We start from the raw sequence: 15,816 nt of genomic DNA on the forward strand, positions 1-15,816 counted from the left end.
ATCTCTCTGATGTGACTTAGCAAAAACAACACTGGCCACATTCATTTTCACCCCTGGGAAAGATGTGTACAAACTCTTAAAAGAAATGCATAATGCAAGATGGCAAACTGAAAATCCACCCGTTAATTCGGAAAAAATCATTTGGTGTAGAAGAAAATCCAAATAAAAACTAATTTTCCTTAACAAAAATGTACCAAAAATATTAGTGTCATTTAAAAATATAGATAACTGAAACATTTTTTTATTTGAACGATACTTTTTTGAGCAGATCAGCTCCTACACTCAAGAAGAGCTGAGATTAAAGGTATGAGTTTCACCATTTTTTTTACTACAATAAAAACATAAATTTATTATGAGGCTGCAAATCAACCTGTATTCAAACAATGTGCTGTGCACTCCACGTTTGCATTTTTCATCGACAAGTCCCCTTCCAAGATTTCTTGACTAAATTGTTTTAGTAAAAATCGCAATGTAGTCAAGAAATGTGAGTTCATATGCGCAAACGCGTTACATATGTTTGCGCATATGAAGCAAATGAGTTCAGTTATTTTTTTTGTTTTAATAACTGAACTCATTTGTGTTCTGTTGCATACAAACTTCAAAAGTTCACGTACCTTTTCCTGCCTGTAACTCCAGGTTTATTTAGTCCTCAGTTATGCTATCTGCATACCTGAAGCAAAATTTGATGGAGCTCCATGCATGTGTTCAAACAGCAATGTTTCCCGTAGTACCTAGTTCCATCCTGAGGTAGGCGCAAGCACGTCGAAGGGACCGGAAGTCGACCACATAGCGATGGAGACATTTTAAAATAAACACCAAGCTAACTGCTGATAGAGCTTCGAGCGCACTGCGTCAAAGCACACACAAATATCTTCCATTTATAAAGATTAAGTTGAGTACAGCTCCGTACTCTGTTTGCGGTGCAAATAAGAAAAAAACAACCATTTCCGAAAATGACAAAAAGTCTGACGTCGATGTACGAATAACTAACGCCGTGGTAAGTCTAAACCAACAGATTGCTATGTGGAGGCTACCACTTTTGGCTGTTAGCATTAGCTGCTGGCTTGACCCTGCAACCTGCCTGGTCACTGTGGCTGGGTAGATACTGTTTCCATTTATAGGATCTTGCAGTGCAGCTGTCCTGCAACCTGATTTTTTTAACGACTTGCGCTTTTCCAGTCAAGTTTGCGGAGGTTGATCTTTTTAGCCGACCTTAGCTTCGCTGCGTAGCTAAAAGATTCCGTTAGCCGCTAGTCAAAGACTAAACTGACGGAAGTCATTCTTCAGGTAGAAATACATTTTTATTCTAAGGAAAACGGACACAGAAGAGTCGAAGTCATTATGTGCTTAAATGTAGGTTAATATTGTGTGATTACTTGTAGGTATGATTATGTAAAAGTAGACTATTGATTGGCGCTAACGCTGCATATGAAGGAAAATGTCTGATTTGAGGTGACTGTGATACAATGCTTAAAGGGCATGACAAATGAAAAGGCGGGTAGATTTTTACACTTTTCACAACTTCTAAGTTTATATTTTGAAGCAAACTTAAACCGTGTTACTATTGTATTGCTTACACTTAAATTTTGATATGCTCTGTGGAGGATGTTTCTCAAATCTGCACATTTCCTTTAAAAACCCAAATACGTGCTATATTTACTGTAGAATTAATATAATTGTATCTAATAGAATTATAAAAACAAACAGAATAGCAGTAACTTGAATTTATGCTAAAATTTTATATGCAAAAATTTCCATTAGGCTATTTTTTATATAAAAATGCCCAAAATATGTAAAGTAAATAAAAAGGTTGATTTTTATTTCATGCTAAAACTTTCAGTTTCTTTCCTATTTAAGGATTTCATCTTTATCTTTTTATGTGCAGGGATGAATATAATAAATCTGATCTCAGAGTCTTTTTCTTTGTTTTTATTTGCAGCTGTTAGCTTCCTGTCCAGGCACATTGGTCCATCTTTCCTGGACCTTTGGGCTCTGGGCTTAACTCTCTCAAGAAATGGCTGATTCAGAGAAAGCAGAGGAATTTTTGGATGCTGTATGCACCCCCGAGTCTCTCGAAGAAGCACAGACCGCTGCGGCTTCTGCTCAAGGAGAACAGGATGAACATCTGAAAACGGAGACGACTACTAGTACCAGTTCGCCCCCAAGGGAGAAGGAAGCAGACAGCCCCCTGAATACTGAGGGAGAGCAAAGTCTTCTCTCCATGCCATTTCTAATGAAGGAGCTTCGCCGGGACTCCCCAGAGTCTCAACATGCCTCCACAGGAAGTGACAAGCCTGTGTCGCGTCACGTCTACGAAAGCGACTCCTCGAATCCCTGCATGTTGTCTCCTTCTTCCAGTGGCCACCTGGCGGACTCGGACACACTTTCCTCAGGGGAAGAAGGTGCTGCCCGTCCTGCCGGCGCAGAGGGCAGTATGGAAGCTGCAAACGATCCTGGCCAGTTAGAAAAAAGAGAGACATCTGCCACAGCTTCAGGGGGCAGAAAGTCTCGCCGGTCGCATTCGGAGAGTGAAATGCTTCCAAACGCGATGGCCGCTAAGAAGAACCGCTGCCAGCCAACCACAGTGGCGCCAGGGCAGGAAAAACAAACCAATGGCAAGTTGGGAAAAGTGAAAGGTCACCGGAGTCAGAAACACAAGGAGCGCATGCGTCTGCTGAGGCAGAAGCGAGAGGCGGCAGCTCGGAAGAAGTATAACCTGCTGCAGGACAGCAGCACCAGTGACAGTGAGCTCACATGTGACTCCAGCACCAGTTCCTCCGACGATGATGACACTTCTGGAGGAAGCAAGACAATCAAGACAGATATTCCAGGTAACCTCCATTACCCTGTCCTATTACATGCATATGGCACACTAATACACTTGGTTAATAGGAGCAGATATTCAGATTTTATGTGTAAAATACTATAATACATTATCAAAGAATATCAGAGCATATAACAAATATAACTGGTCATCAGTCACACGGGTTAACAACAAGGAGTTCCCTGCATGAATATGAGGTTTTAGGCAAATTGAATAGAAAAGTTTTACATATAATTCATTCTGTCACTGTAATGCAGAGCTTGCTTCTTGTGCTTGTTTTATCAGTCACACTGTTTTCTTTTCCTAGTGGGTTTTATCTTTTGCCATTCATCATCTAAAGTCATTTGCATTGTCTTTTAAAAGTGTAGTTTATCTAGAGGGCCTATGTCCAGTGTCTTATGTACTTTTCATGTTTTCTCTGTTCTGTCTCATCAACGCATGCTGGAAGTGTAGTCTACATTGTTCAACTCACTGAGTGATACTGATTTAAAAATGTAGTTGCTTTTTTTTTCATTTTTAACAAATAAGACATCGGTACTTTCACCCTCTGTTCTAAACTGACTCTACCGAAAGTCTTACTGCGTTAGCTTGAGTTGTTGACTCTTATTTTATTAAGTTTTGCCTCAAAATTCAACTGGTAGTACTTTTACTTACATTTAGGAGTCACTGAATGTCTACATCAGTCAAAATAGTGTAAGGGGCTAACTCTTTATTTCTAGTAGATAATAATTGATGCAAACATGCAGGTGGAGCTTTTCTGAGCTAAAATAAGGAGTAAAAATTTTGCACTAATCAAAGGCTGAAGGTAATTAGTAGAAATGCACCAGTCAGAAAATTGTGGCTCATTTTCAATCTCAATTTTTTTGTAAAACTTTAACCTGCCAATAGCAATTTTTGACCTATTTCAATTTCTTAAGAAAAGTGATATGGCGTTTTTTCCTTCTAGCTTTCCTTCTGTGACCAGGCAATTATTTTTATTAAGAGCAGAGGGGAGGTCACACGGCTGTGAGGGGTGAGTGTCTGAAAAATGTAGGTTTAATAACATTTAGGACACAAGACTTACTTTGGAGTTGGTATTTCACAATGTTTACGGAATTGTGAAATGTCACAATTCCGTAAATTGTGACAGTATTGTAATATTTCCGAGTAGGTGCCTTAGTTTTGCTAGCATAATCAAAAAAAAGTCTCAGTGGAAATTATGGAAAACGTAAATCCTCAACATAAATCTAAGGTTTCCAAGAGATTGTCAACCATTTCAAATTCCAGATGTAGCAGACAGGGGTTGACAGCTCAAAAAGGTTGAATCTACATTTAGCCTTTGTATTATCTGAATCTCTACCACTCTCTTACAGACTAGATAAAGAGCAGGCGTTGTAGAAAATCCAGTTTCCTTTTAAAGTAGTTTTGTACATCACTTAGTTACTATGGTCAGAAAAAAAGGTCCAATTTTTGATTTTACAATAGGCCAAGCTGCAAATCAGCCAATTCTGGTCACCAGCTGATTTCTCGATGCGTCTCTAGTAAACTCTAAGCCTGGCAGTTATCCTGTTTCTTTAAAATGCTCATGTGTGAGTTGAAGTGTCCAGAATCACTTGTTGACTACGACTCAGGAACTCTTTCCGTAGGCATTTCTGTCTCCAAAGGTTTGCGAGTATCTCCTTTTAGACGGATGAGTGTACTTCAAAGACTCACTAGTTGTGTTCCAAACCATAGTCACTGAATGGGTCACCAACACATCCAGTTTTCTTCCTCTCGGTATCTCGTAGTACATGAAACTGTTTCAGCCATTTTTTTTTCTTTTACATCCCGGATTCCAATTTGAGTGCTTCAACTGCATGATGTAGTCCATCAGCATGAAAAAGAGTCGATCTGCACGTAACCCAAAACAGACCTTCATTTTCTCTTTAATACACAAGTCCACCTCCGAAGCATGAAACGTGCCACTGTATTTTCTTATGGCTTGGCCTCAATGTCTTTAAAGCTGGCTTCAGACGTGCGTCGGAGAGATCCAGAGTGGGAGCCCAGATTCATGGGCTGCTGGACACCAGTTCGTGGGACAGGAACGGCATCGGCAGCGTTCTGGAGGAGGCCATGACGCGCTTTGCCGTGATGCAGCGCCAGACCGAGGAGCGCTTCCGCATCTGGATGGAAAAGCTGGCCCACCTCGACTCGGACAACGATTCGTCCAAGCGCTCGAGCGACGCCCCCGAGGGCCAGCAGGCGGCCCAGCTGTCCCCCCCGAGCTCGTTTTTGCCCTCGTCAGAGTCTGCGGAGACTATGGCCGCCTACATGCTGGCGCGAGAGAACAACAGCCTTGCTCCCACTCCCATGAACAACAATAACATCCTTCCTGAAGCGGTCGCTCAGAATGGGAATATAGGTAGTCCAGACCCTGGGCTCATGAATGTTTAGAGTCTACTTCAGGTCCTGTAGTTTTAATCAACAACAACAAAAAAAAGACAAACGAACAAAAAAAAAAATCTAGAACTAGATGATGCTGAAAGCGTTGCAGTCAGTTGTTACAGCTAAATATGATGGGACGGAGTCTGAGCAAATACACTATTAACAGCTGCCAGACCTGAGCTGGTCACTGGAACTGGCCTCTGTGCAGACCTTGAGCTCAGAGTTTCTGTTGGCACTGAATCACTGTGAGATTTGACATTCAGAGTTCTCCAACTCGGCCGTTTGATTTGCTGCTGCTTCTGTGTCACGGACACGGAATCTTTTCCAACACTGATAAATCAATCAGGGCTGTTATTTCAATATGGGTTGTTTGGTTTGTTTGTTCTTATTTTATCAGTTGTTCAAGCACATACAAAGTATCTAACTCCTACTAAAGTGTGCATTAGGGCACCTGGGCAGAAAAATGATTACAGCGCTAGGTGGGGTGCTGCTGAGTAATAGCATGTGCCTTGTCATTCTAAAGCATTTTCTAGTGCTGGTTCTGTAGCAATCAGGTTTAACACTCCACGTCATTCATGATTTCTTGAACTGTTTGCATCAGGCTTGCAAATGGTTCAGGAAGCTCTTGCATCAACTCTTTTTTTAATCTATATTGGTGGCATAGCTTTACTAACAGCAGAACATTTATCATAAATTTGCCTATACATATAAAATGCAATATACTTACTTCTTTTTTTCTCTGCTTTTAAGCTATTACACATGTCTGATGTTGCCTTTCTGTTACATTTGTTTCAATTGTTTCTTTTATTTTTTCTAGCAATGTGAAGCTACTGAGGGGGGAAAAGGTTGTTATTTTTCAGCCTTGTTAGACTGTGGACTTCAGGAAAAGTGCTAGATAAATATGTGGAAGTTGGCTTGGAAGGGCAAGAGTGTCAAATCATAACTGATGTATTTGCCTTGTTGTGTTTTGTTTGCACTGGCTTTGCCTCCCAGCTTGGCCTTGAGCTCCATGACACAGTGTCTTATTAGCTTAAACGTAAGGATCAACTGAAGTGATTGACCTGCGACATGGAGCATGATGATGTTTACAAATTATTCCTAAAAAAGAAAGAAAGGAAGGAAGAACAGACTGATCTGACTTATATCATTGTCTTCTCTGGTTCATCTTATAGAAAACATTCATCCTCGAACATCTTCGTACACTAAATGACATACAGTGCCTTGCAAAAGTGTTCAGAACTCATTGACTTCACATTTTCTCATGACTGTAGACCTTATTGTGTTTTATTTGGATTGATTTTATGATGGACCATCACAAAGCGGTGCGTACATTGGGAAGTGGCAGGGAAATATGTGACTTTATTTTTTTAAATCTTTTAAATGTATTCTGTGCATTAATATCAAGCTCGCCTATAAGTTAATGCCTTCCACTGCAATTGCAGCTAAATCTTTTGCAGTGTGTTTCCAACAGATTTACACATCTAGACAAAAAATCTTCCTGTTGTCTTTTGCACAACATCTCAAGTTGAGGTAGATTTATAACGCTACGAACATTTTTTAAGTCTTTCAACTGAATTTAACTTTGGTTTTTGAGTAGGCCATTCTAACATGCATTCTTTAAATCCTTCCCAGTCCAACTCTGGCTGTATGAAAAGAAACCCCACAGCATGACACTGCCACTACCTTCTCTTGAGGTGGGAATGGTGTGTTCAAGTTGTTACTTTATGCCATATGCCTCAAGTCAGACACGTTTTTATGTGCTGCTGAAGAGGAAGTGCTCCCCCATCATAACGCTGCCACTACCATGTCTTTTTCTTTTGTTTAAGTCAATGTATCCTTTTCCGTCCACTATTTATTTTCCCCATTTTATTTCACAAGTATGCACTTCTTTGTGTGTTGGTCGATCGCATAAAATTCCAATACTATACATTAGAATTTGTAGTTGCGTTGAGTAAAACTTTGATAAAGTTTGAAGGAATGCGAATCCATTTGCAAGCTACTGTATGTGAGGGGCAACATCTGTAACACACAACGCTTCTGACATCCAAACGCATCAGATAGCTGTGAATGGAATCCTTCACTCATAAACGTTCACAGCCGGGATTCAAAGAAGCGCTCCGTATGTAAATGACTTGACTGTCTGCTTTCCCGGATCTCAAAGCCGAACACATCGTTTCCCCACCACCTGTTTGCATGTGATTATATAACCACGTAGTGCAAGGCCAAACTAGTTCTCATCAGCAGCATGTGTTCAAGGTATTTCTGTGCTTGATGCTGATATGAATGGCGACTGACGGGACGTTTTACCGGTTGTTTTTCCCTTGCCCTGTAGTTTTGTTTCAGGTTTTTCTGAATGTTGTTTTTTAAGGTAAAACATTTTAAGGGTTTTTTTTTTTTTTTGGTTTGTTTTTTGCTGCTTAGATTTAAATGGATCCAGCATCTTCCTTTTTGGATTTATTCAAACTGAAGTTACCTTTTTAAATGAAAAAAAAAAGTAGTAGTATTGCCAACACTATGACGTAAACTTGGTGCATACAATCAAAACGTGCATTGAAAACACTAAGGGACAGTCCATTGTTTACCAAAGAGACTCTCCTGGTTTACATTAGTCCTTTTTCTATCATCAAAACGTGACCTTTATATTTGGAGGAGCTCTGTTTCCCTGGTTACCATGGTTGAAGTATATCTTAGCTCTGTCAGCTATTCATAAGTTGTCTCATTGTACATGCTGTGCAGACAAACCTGCTGTAACACCTACACAAATGTCTGGATAACAGAGTGTGCGTTCACTCTGAGGGACTCTCTTTACAGGGTAGATTAGCCGTGCGCTTCTGCTCTTCCACGATTATTCTTCTGTTGTTTGGCTATTTATCATCTTAACTGTGTTTAATTCACAGAGCAAGGTTATTTTTAAGTGTTTTGTAAAAACTGTAGTGTAGTTTTTATGTGGATGGCTGTTATTTTAAAAACCAATAAACATAAAAAAAAAAAACCCCAAAAAAAACAAACAGTTTTTGCAGACCCGTTTTATTTATGCATGCTTTACAGCGTATAGACTCCTTTCCAGCATATGAGGATGATTTTATTATTTTTTATTATTTTTAATGTCACTTGAGGTTGTGTAGATGCAGCGTCCAGTCCGTTTCCAAGAAGAATGCATCTACTCCCTAAAGGCATGGTTTGAATAATGAAGTGTTTTCTTTGTCTCCTGCAGACGGGCCTCCGGTAGTGGGTCACTATGATATTTCAGGCACTGATTCTAACCAGGAGAGTTTGAGTGTGGAGACAGTCCGGCCTACGGTGATAAGGCATGAGCTAAAAACACACAGAGGCCAGGACATGGCAGCACACTCTGGGTGTATAAGAGCTCTGAGCTCAATCTCAGGTCAGTTACAAACCCGGTGTATCCGATCTGATCGTTTCCTCTCGGTTGAAGTGCGTTGGCTTTGAGAGGGGGGCGGGTGTCTTCCATAAGTAACGGTGGGGAAGGGGAACTGGGCTTTTTAATCTCAGTGAGAGGCCTTTGAAGTACACTTCATCCCACACACGCACATCCCTGGTTTTCATTTGGTGTTGCTAAAAAAAAAAAACGTGCCGCTTCTCTAAAGCAGGAAAACGTAGCTGATTCTTTTTTTCTTTGTTTTTTTTTTATAAACACCATGAGAATTAAGTCTGTGATCTGCTGATTTACTTCCTTTAATCCAATCAGTTTTTGAAATATAACAGTCTCTTCGTTGTCTCTGTCTCTGTCAAAGCAGCTACAGTCTTCGTGTGTCAGCAAGGCCTGCAGCTCGCTACTGCTTTGATCCTCCTCCTGATGTCTGACTGTCCCTCTTATTTATTTCAGGCCGTGAGGAGGCAGAGCTGCTGCACAAGGAGGGCTCTCAGCACAAAGGCCAGATTAACATTGCTTCCTCAGACAGTGAGGTGGAAATTGTCGGAGTACAAGAGAACGCACGGTAAAGACGAGTTTGGGGGTTCTTTTTGTGTTTGTTTAAGCTGCACTTGAAGCAGTCCTGATGTTTGTCGTTTTCTTCTTCATATCCAGATGCTCCCATCCATGTGGAGGGGTGATAAAAAGTCTGTCTTCCTGGAAGGACAATTCAGTGGAGCAGTTAAACAGCACAAATCAATCACAGCTCTGGACTAATGTTTCCCCTCGCCCAAACTGGGTCTCCCCTCCCGAAGTGGTGGACCTGACGTTGGACGAGGACGGCGGGCACAAATATCTACTTTAAAAGCATTCGCACGCCCCGCCTAGTCTGATATAGGCTGCAGCCTAGCCCTTACCTGCTTCTAAACTCCTTGTTATCTTGGACTCCTATTTTTAACTTCCTTGTTTATTAAAGCCATTCTACTGATGTGATTCCCAAAATCCACGCTCGGCAACTACGACCTAGCTATAATGAAATGGCGCAGTGCTGTGAGTGCAAAGTAAAACTTAAACAAGAGCAGGTTATCTGTTCACAATAGCAATATCCTCCCTTCGTTCATTACCTCGGTCACTCCTGCATACCTGAGTTGGGTAGTTTTTTGTTTTTTTTTGTTTCTCATGCTCGCAAGTTAAAGAACGTTGCGCCTGCTGCTTTAGATTTTGTTACACTGCTGTTGAGCTGCATCTCTGCACACTTTGAGTGGAATGTTTTCGATCAGATTTTTTTGTCTCTCTTTTTCGATAGCATTCAAAATCAAGCTGAATCTGGCATGCTTTTTTTCCTCTTTTTTTTTTTTTTTAATACAGCGTAAATATATGACAGCAGTACCTGATCAAAATAAGTTGTGGAGGGAGTTTAATTTTAGAGGTCTCAACACTGGATGTGCATTCAGATCAGTCGCTATACACGCAGTTCGCTTTGCACAGTGTCCAACACCGGCACCGCCGCCTGCTCCAGTTTGTTCAGAAAGTGTTTCAGTCACACCTTATGGGAAATGTTACAAAAATTGTTGCGAGTTAAATGAGAGGATTAATAACACCAGTGATGCTTCAGCTCTGATAGATTTACATCCAAGGGTAGTGTTTTTAAAACTCACTAATCAAGACTTATATCTGGCACACAGGACCTTACTGTCATAATTATATAGTTTGACACATGACTGATCAGTTTTTTTTTCCATCTAAACTTCTAAGACTGGTTGACATTGGAGTGATTGTCTGCTTCCATTCATATAGAAAAACAAAAGTCTCTGTTCAGACCTGGTTTAAACATCTGTTCTGGCTGATTCAGATCTATGTAGACGAGTTTAACCAGCATTCACAGCTGAGAGACCTCAATTACCTGCTTTAAATGTTAGACCAAACGCATCGCCATGTCGCAGAGTGGGCCGTCTGTTGGCGCTTCGCGATAAATACTGTTAATCACATCAGCTACAGTTCATCCAATTAAAATTAATTTAGCCTCTGAACATCTACATACCTAGATCTAGGTTAAATACGAGAGAAGAATAGGGTAAATAACATCTGAGTCTACAAAAGCCAGCATTTTAACTACAAATCTGCCAGAGATCGGAATCAGCCTGTTTTCCTTTTAATTGTCTTAAATCGGTGATTTGCAGGTCCAATGCAAGGAATTAAAATTATTTTCCCCCTATTCATTTAATGCATCAAAGAACTTGAATTCTTTTCGCTTAGATGTATCAACCAGCAACACGTACTTTAAAGCATGTTCGGCTTAAGATCAGATAACGGTTAAAGACATACAGCTCTGGAACAAATTAAGAGACCACTTAAAATGATCAGTTTCTCTGATTTTGCTTTTTATAGCTATATGTTTGAGTAAAATGAACATTGTTCTTTTATTCTTTGAACTACTGACAACATGTCTCTGAAATTCCAAGCAAAAATCTAGGGTTTATCTGCAGAAAATGAGAAATGGTAAAAATAACAAGTGCTGTCAGACCTCAAATAGTGCAAAAAAAAAATAAGTTCATGTTCATTTAGAAACAACAATACTGATGTTTTAACTTAGGAAGAGTTCAGAAATCAGTATTTGGTGGAATAACCATGGGGCTTTCAATGGGGTTCAGTGAATACTTTCCAGAGCTGTATACCTTCGTACATAAGTGATAAAACTAATTACTACCTGTTCTGCTTTCAAATCTACTACCTCGGTCACTTAAGTTTTTGCTCTTTTTGTCTTTTAATATTTAGGGAAAAAAATGACTGAATAGGTCAAACTCTATATTAGAAAACCTGAAATTAGAGTCACCCAGGAAAAGCTTGGTTGATTCATCGTTAATTTTGACCGCTCAAACAACGCCTCGGTGAAACGCCCAACTTCTCACCATCATCTGTGAACTGCACACAGTTGTTATCCTACACACAACGCTACTTCAAAATGAATTGTCATCTCACACAGAGACTTAGAATGCAACTTAAGCATTTATAAATCAGTTCATTATCCTGTCGAACGGCTTGCTCAGGACAGACGCTGGTGCCAGAAGTGAATGAAGTCGAACTTTTTCCGAAACGTTTTGTTTAAATCGTGCTTACAGGTTGAGTTTTTACTGTTGCATCAAAGGAAGAGTGCGGCGCTGGCTTTAATTCAACACTAAAACATTTGGCTCATTTCCCTCATGTAAACACAAGGCGGAATCTATGAGTTGGCAAATAATTCATTGTTCTAGTTTAAGTTTAGTTTTGAGTGGTGTCAGGATGGAAGCCACGTTTTCATCTGAGAGACTCTTATCAGTGAATGTATGACCTTGCAGTGCTGGCTCCATTTTTACCGTTTTGCATGCTTGTCTTGAATAGGTGCATACTCCTTTAAAAAAAAAAGAAACTCTGGGAAACCCTTTTTTTAAAAAAAAAAGAAATGTTTCTTCCCTTAATTACTGCAAAGCAAGATGGTCTGAATGCCTTGGAATGTGCACTATTTGATTTTAAAAATGTACAAAGCCTGTTATTTTAACTTTACGGAGCAGCAGATTTTGCTGTCTCATCCACAAATATATTTTAATAATGGTTGTGAATTAAGTACATATATAAGTATATATATATATATAAACTTTATATATATATATACATATATATACATACATGTATATATACTAAAAAGTAAAAGGGGTGTTGAGTTTGTGCTCATGTGTGAGGCATTGTGAGGCATTTAATGTGTGTGGTTTTTTCCCCCGTTCGGTCTCCTCAGGGTCTTCTTGCTTCTTTCCTCCAGTCATACCTTGTCTTCATACTGTAGTGGATCCAAGCTGGTGAATTTCTATCAATAGATAACCTTTGCAAACTGCTTTGCTGTTTTTTTGGGGGGTGGGGGGATGGGGTTCTTGTTAAACATTGAATAACATTCACTTTCCTATACCATACTTAATAACATAATTTATAAATTAACTTCACCAGATGTCAGAAAGGGAACATTTCAAATTTTAGCAATCTATACCAAAGTCTAAATGGAATTTTTGTTCTCAGTTTGTTTCAGTTTTATTGTGTGATCTCGAGTCCCTTTATGCATTTGAGCCTTTGTAAACTTGGAAATATGACACAGATTATGTTTTAAAACTCAAAGATGTCAGTATATCTTTGTTTTACTTGGCCAGTTATTTCCACAGTTTGCAGCTTCCACCTTTATTAAATCTTTACCACAACATTTCTGCTCGTTGGTGACAACAGTATCAGTAGGCAACGTGGCAGGGATGCCCGACTGGTTTTACATTGCATGTTTAATAGCATTTTTAAAAAAAAAAAAAAAACCAGGTCAAAAAATGTGCTTATTGAAGCTTTGGTCTTCTGTTGTTCCTATTCAGCTTGATTCTCAGTATTTTTAACAAGCAAAAAAAAATTTGTTTTTGGTTGGGTTTTTTTTTTTTTTTGTCCTTGTTGCTTCTGCAGGACCCTGACTTCCTTGAAATCATGTATGTAGAACAAAAAGAAACTATTTTAAGAGTAAATAAATAGTATTATTTAATGATCTCTTGTACCTGCATTGTTTGCTTTCACAGAACTCGCCCTTCTTCCATTTAAAAAAAATGTCTAGGACTTCATACAATGGATTAGAATGAATGCAAAAAAAAAAAAAAAAAACTCAATCAAAAATAGGAAGTCAATCTGCTGTTATGTGGCTATTAGTAATTTGAACAAATTGCTTGTTTTGCCACTGAAGCATTGCCTGAAAACCGCAAGTTGATGACTGCAACATTCAGGATTTGTTTTCATTCCTTTGGGTCATGTGTTGCAACAATTTAGTCAGATGTTTAAAATGTAAGGTTTCTTCTGGGAAAGTATGAACTTATTTTTCAGTTCAGTTCATAAGTAGAGTATGGAAATAATGAGTGTTGCTTAGTTTGATTCCAACCGTTCTTCCACCAACCCTTCAGTCTGCCTGTCCAGTTATTCATCAGTCATGTTCCCTCTTGTCTGTGGTGTTTTACAGATGCATTAAAATCCTGAGGTGTCTGCCTTAGAACTCGAGGTGAAATGGTTTTTGTATATATATATATATATATATATATATATATATATATATACATACATACACAGTATATGTGTGCGTGTATGTATACCATTGAGTCTGAAAAAGTAAAAAGATTTAAAGTTATTGCTCTAAGGTAGAAAGTGATACAGCAGTGGAATTTTGATTTGATTGATTGCTTTACTTAACTTACTGTTTCAGCTGAACTTTATCTCAGGTTAATCAGATTCACTATACTTTGTTAGTTTTAGTTTGTTTTTCAGCTGGAGCGTACAGGATATAGTCCATATTTAAGGTTAAAAAAAAAACAGCAAAATCATTTATCCTGGAATTTTTATCGTTATTCAGGGATATGAACACTTTCCATAGCCTCTCCATGAGCGAAAGTATTTCCACCTCCCATCTCAGTGAGATCTCCCCATGCTTTTCTTTTCTCTGCCTAACAGTCTAGACAACTGGGAACAATTCAACTTTAGCCTCACCCAGCAATATGGCTTGCTGGGTCAGGGGTCACACTGCAACACCTGCCACTAGGGGGACATATGGAGTTCACATGAAGAGTACAATGAGGCAGTGGAGCAACGCAATGCGGTCCGCGGGGCCCTTTTCCATAAACTAAAGCCCCTTTAGCTGGTTTCTTTTCACCCCTGGGGCAGAACTTCAGCTGTATGCTAATTTATTTCGAGCAAGCAGTGGCCTCACGATGAATGGCTCCTTGCAAGAAACGGTCTTCCTTCCCCTTGCAGATGGCTGAATGACGCCACTCCAAGTTCTGCTCTGCACATTTTCCCGCAAGTGATTTCTCCGGTTATTCAGAGTGAGAGCTCGTTTGTTTGGCACCGCTCTGCTGCCGCCAGAGGGCAAAAAACCGAAACTGCTTTCTGTACTCCTTGTTGAGCTAGATACTTTTTGCTCTGAAATTGCACTGGTTTCTTACACGGCATCTAAATATTTTGAGAGAATATGTCTAAAGAGTGAAATAAATTTAAGAATGATGCAGAGAAACTCTATGTAAACGATATGTTTATGTTAAGAGCACCTGTCAGTTCAAGAACAGGAATTTTCACTCCAGTGAACATAAAGCAAAATGAAAGAGCCTTTGTATTTCACCTCCTGCTTGAAACATTTTATGGTGAGACCTGTGGGAGATGGGGAACATATGGAGCTGAAAGTTTTGTGACCCTCTCAGTCTCCCCATGTCCATCTGTTCCCTCATCCTTCGGGGTTAAAGCTCCAGGCAGGGACTTTTTTCTGGACAGTTTTCTGCTCCACAGAATTATAGTCCAAATTTGGTGGAGGAGGCTGTTAAAACATAAGTTAAGATGGGAGATATAGATGAAAATGTTTAAATTTCTGAGGTGACCCTTTAGATTTTGCACATTATTTGTGTTAATAATACAAATAGTTGGAGTCCTGCAGTGTTTAATGTTTAAGGCTCCATAAGGTGCACTGCACATACATATCCACAGCAAACAGTGCAGAACTATGAGATAAGTTGTATCACAACAAAAGCATTTAAAGTGGACTGAAAAATGTTTTATGTTACACATAATTCAGACTTGCTTTGAAAAAACCCTTCTAATCAAATGATGTTTGAGTTAAATGCCTAATGGGGAGAGGAGGAAAAAGTAACCCCAATGATTTTCACGTCCTCCATTAAGTTAATAACCTGATGCATCTCATTTGGGATTTTATTTACACAAAGTAGTGTGCAATTGTGAAATACAAGAAAAAAATGTGTTGCTTTCAGAACTTTGTGCATATACAAATATAAAAAGTTAGCATTTGTTTTCAGCCCCCTTTGCAATTTGTCAGTTTTTGGTGCCGTTACAGCAGAAAGTCTTTTGAAAGTTTTCTTTGTAATTAGTTTAAACTCTGTCAGATTAGAGAGAAATTATCTGTGGCCATCAGTTTTCAAATCTTGTCAGACGCTGATTGAGATACTGATTGGACTTGGGCCTGGACTTTGACTGGACCAACACATGAACATGTTTTAACCTACAGGATTTCATTGTAACTCTGGTTGTAAGCTTACGTTAACACCGTCGCCATGCTGAAAGATGCACCTCTTCACCAAACCTTATATTTACCTCCATTCATCTTCCATACCAGCTTCCCCATTCCCTGGAGAAGGCCATCTCTACAGCATGATGCTACCACCACCATGCTTTA

At 39.4% G+C, this 15,816-nt stretch overlaps 1 protein-coding gene across 3 annotated transcripts; it reads left to right on the forward strand.

The window, feature by feature from the left end:
- Positions 1–795: 795 nt before the first annotated feature.
- Positions 796–11,204, forward strand: c8h18orf25 (chromosome 8 C18orf25 homolog). Of its 3 annotated transcripts, XM_005798654.3 has the most exons (5): positions 796–997; positions 1,940–2,831; positions 8,442–8,612; positions 9,075–9,186; positions 9,276–11,204. In XM_005798654.3, the coding sequence occupies exons 2-5, from the start codon at positions 2,015–2,017 to the stop codon at positions 9,463–9,465; spliced, it is 1,290 nt and encodes a 429-aa protein (XP_005798711.1). In that variant the 5' UTR covers positions 796–997; positions 1,940–2,014; the 3' UTR covers positions 9,466–11,204. The 3 variants fall into 3 exon arrangements, with proteins under 3 accessions (XP_005798711.1, XP_023193946.1, XP_023193945.1); XM_023338178.1 differs by lacking the exon at positions 8,442–8,612; XM_023338177.1 differs by lacking the exons at positions 8,442–8,612; positions 9,075–9,186; positions 9,276–11,204 and adding an exon at positions 4,806–8,434.
- The last annotated feature ends 4,612 nt before the right edge of the window (positions 11,205–15,816 follow it).

Source organism: Xiphophorus maculatus, chromosome 8 (assembly GCF_002775205.1).
Source record: "Xiphophorus maculatus strain JP 163 A chromosome 8, X_maculatus-5.0-male, whole genome shotgun sequence".
Classification (NCBI taxonomy): domain Eukaryota; kingdom Metazoa; phylum Chordata; class Actinopteri; order Cyprinodontiformes; family Poeciliidae; genus Xiphophorus; species Xiphophorus maculatus.

Bases quoted from the DNA above. Each gene is read 5' to 3' on its own strand.
- c8h18orf25 (XM_005798654.3), top strand. From the start codon at position 2,015: ATGGCTGATTCAGAGAAAGCAGAGGAATTTTTGGATGCTGTATGCACC. The intron at 8,613-9,074 runs GTCAGTTACAAA...TATTTATTTCAG, and splicing joins AGCTCTGAGCTCAATCTCAG to GCCGTGAGGAGGCAGAGCTG. The intron at 9,187-9,275 runs GTAAAGACGAGT...CTTCATATCCAG, and splicing joins GGAGTACAAGAGAACGCACG to ATGCTCCCATCCATGTGGAG.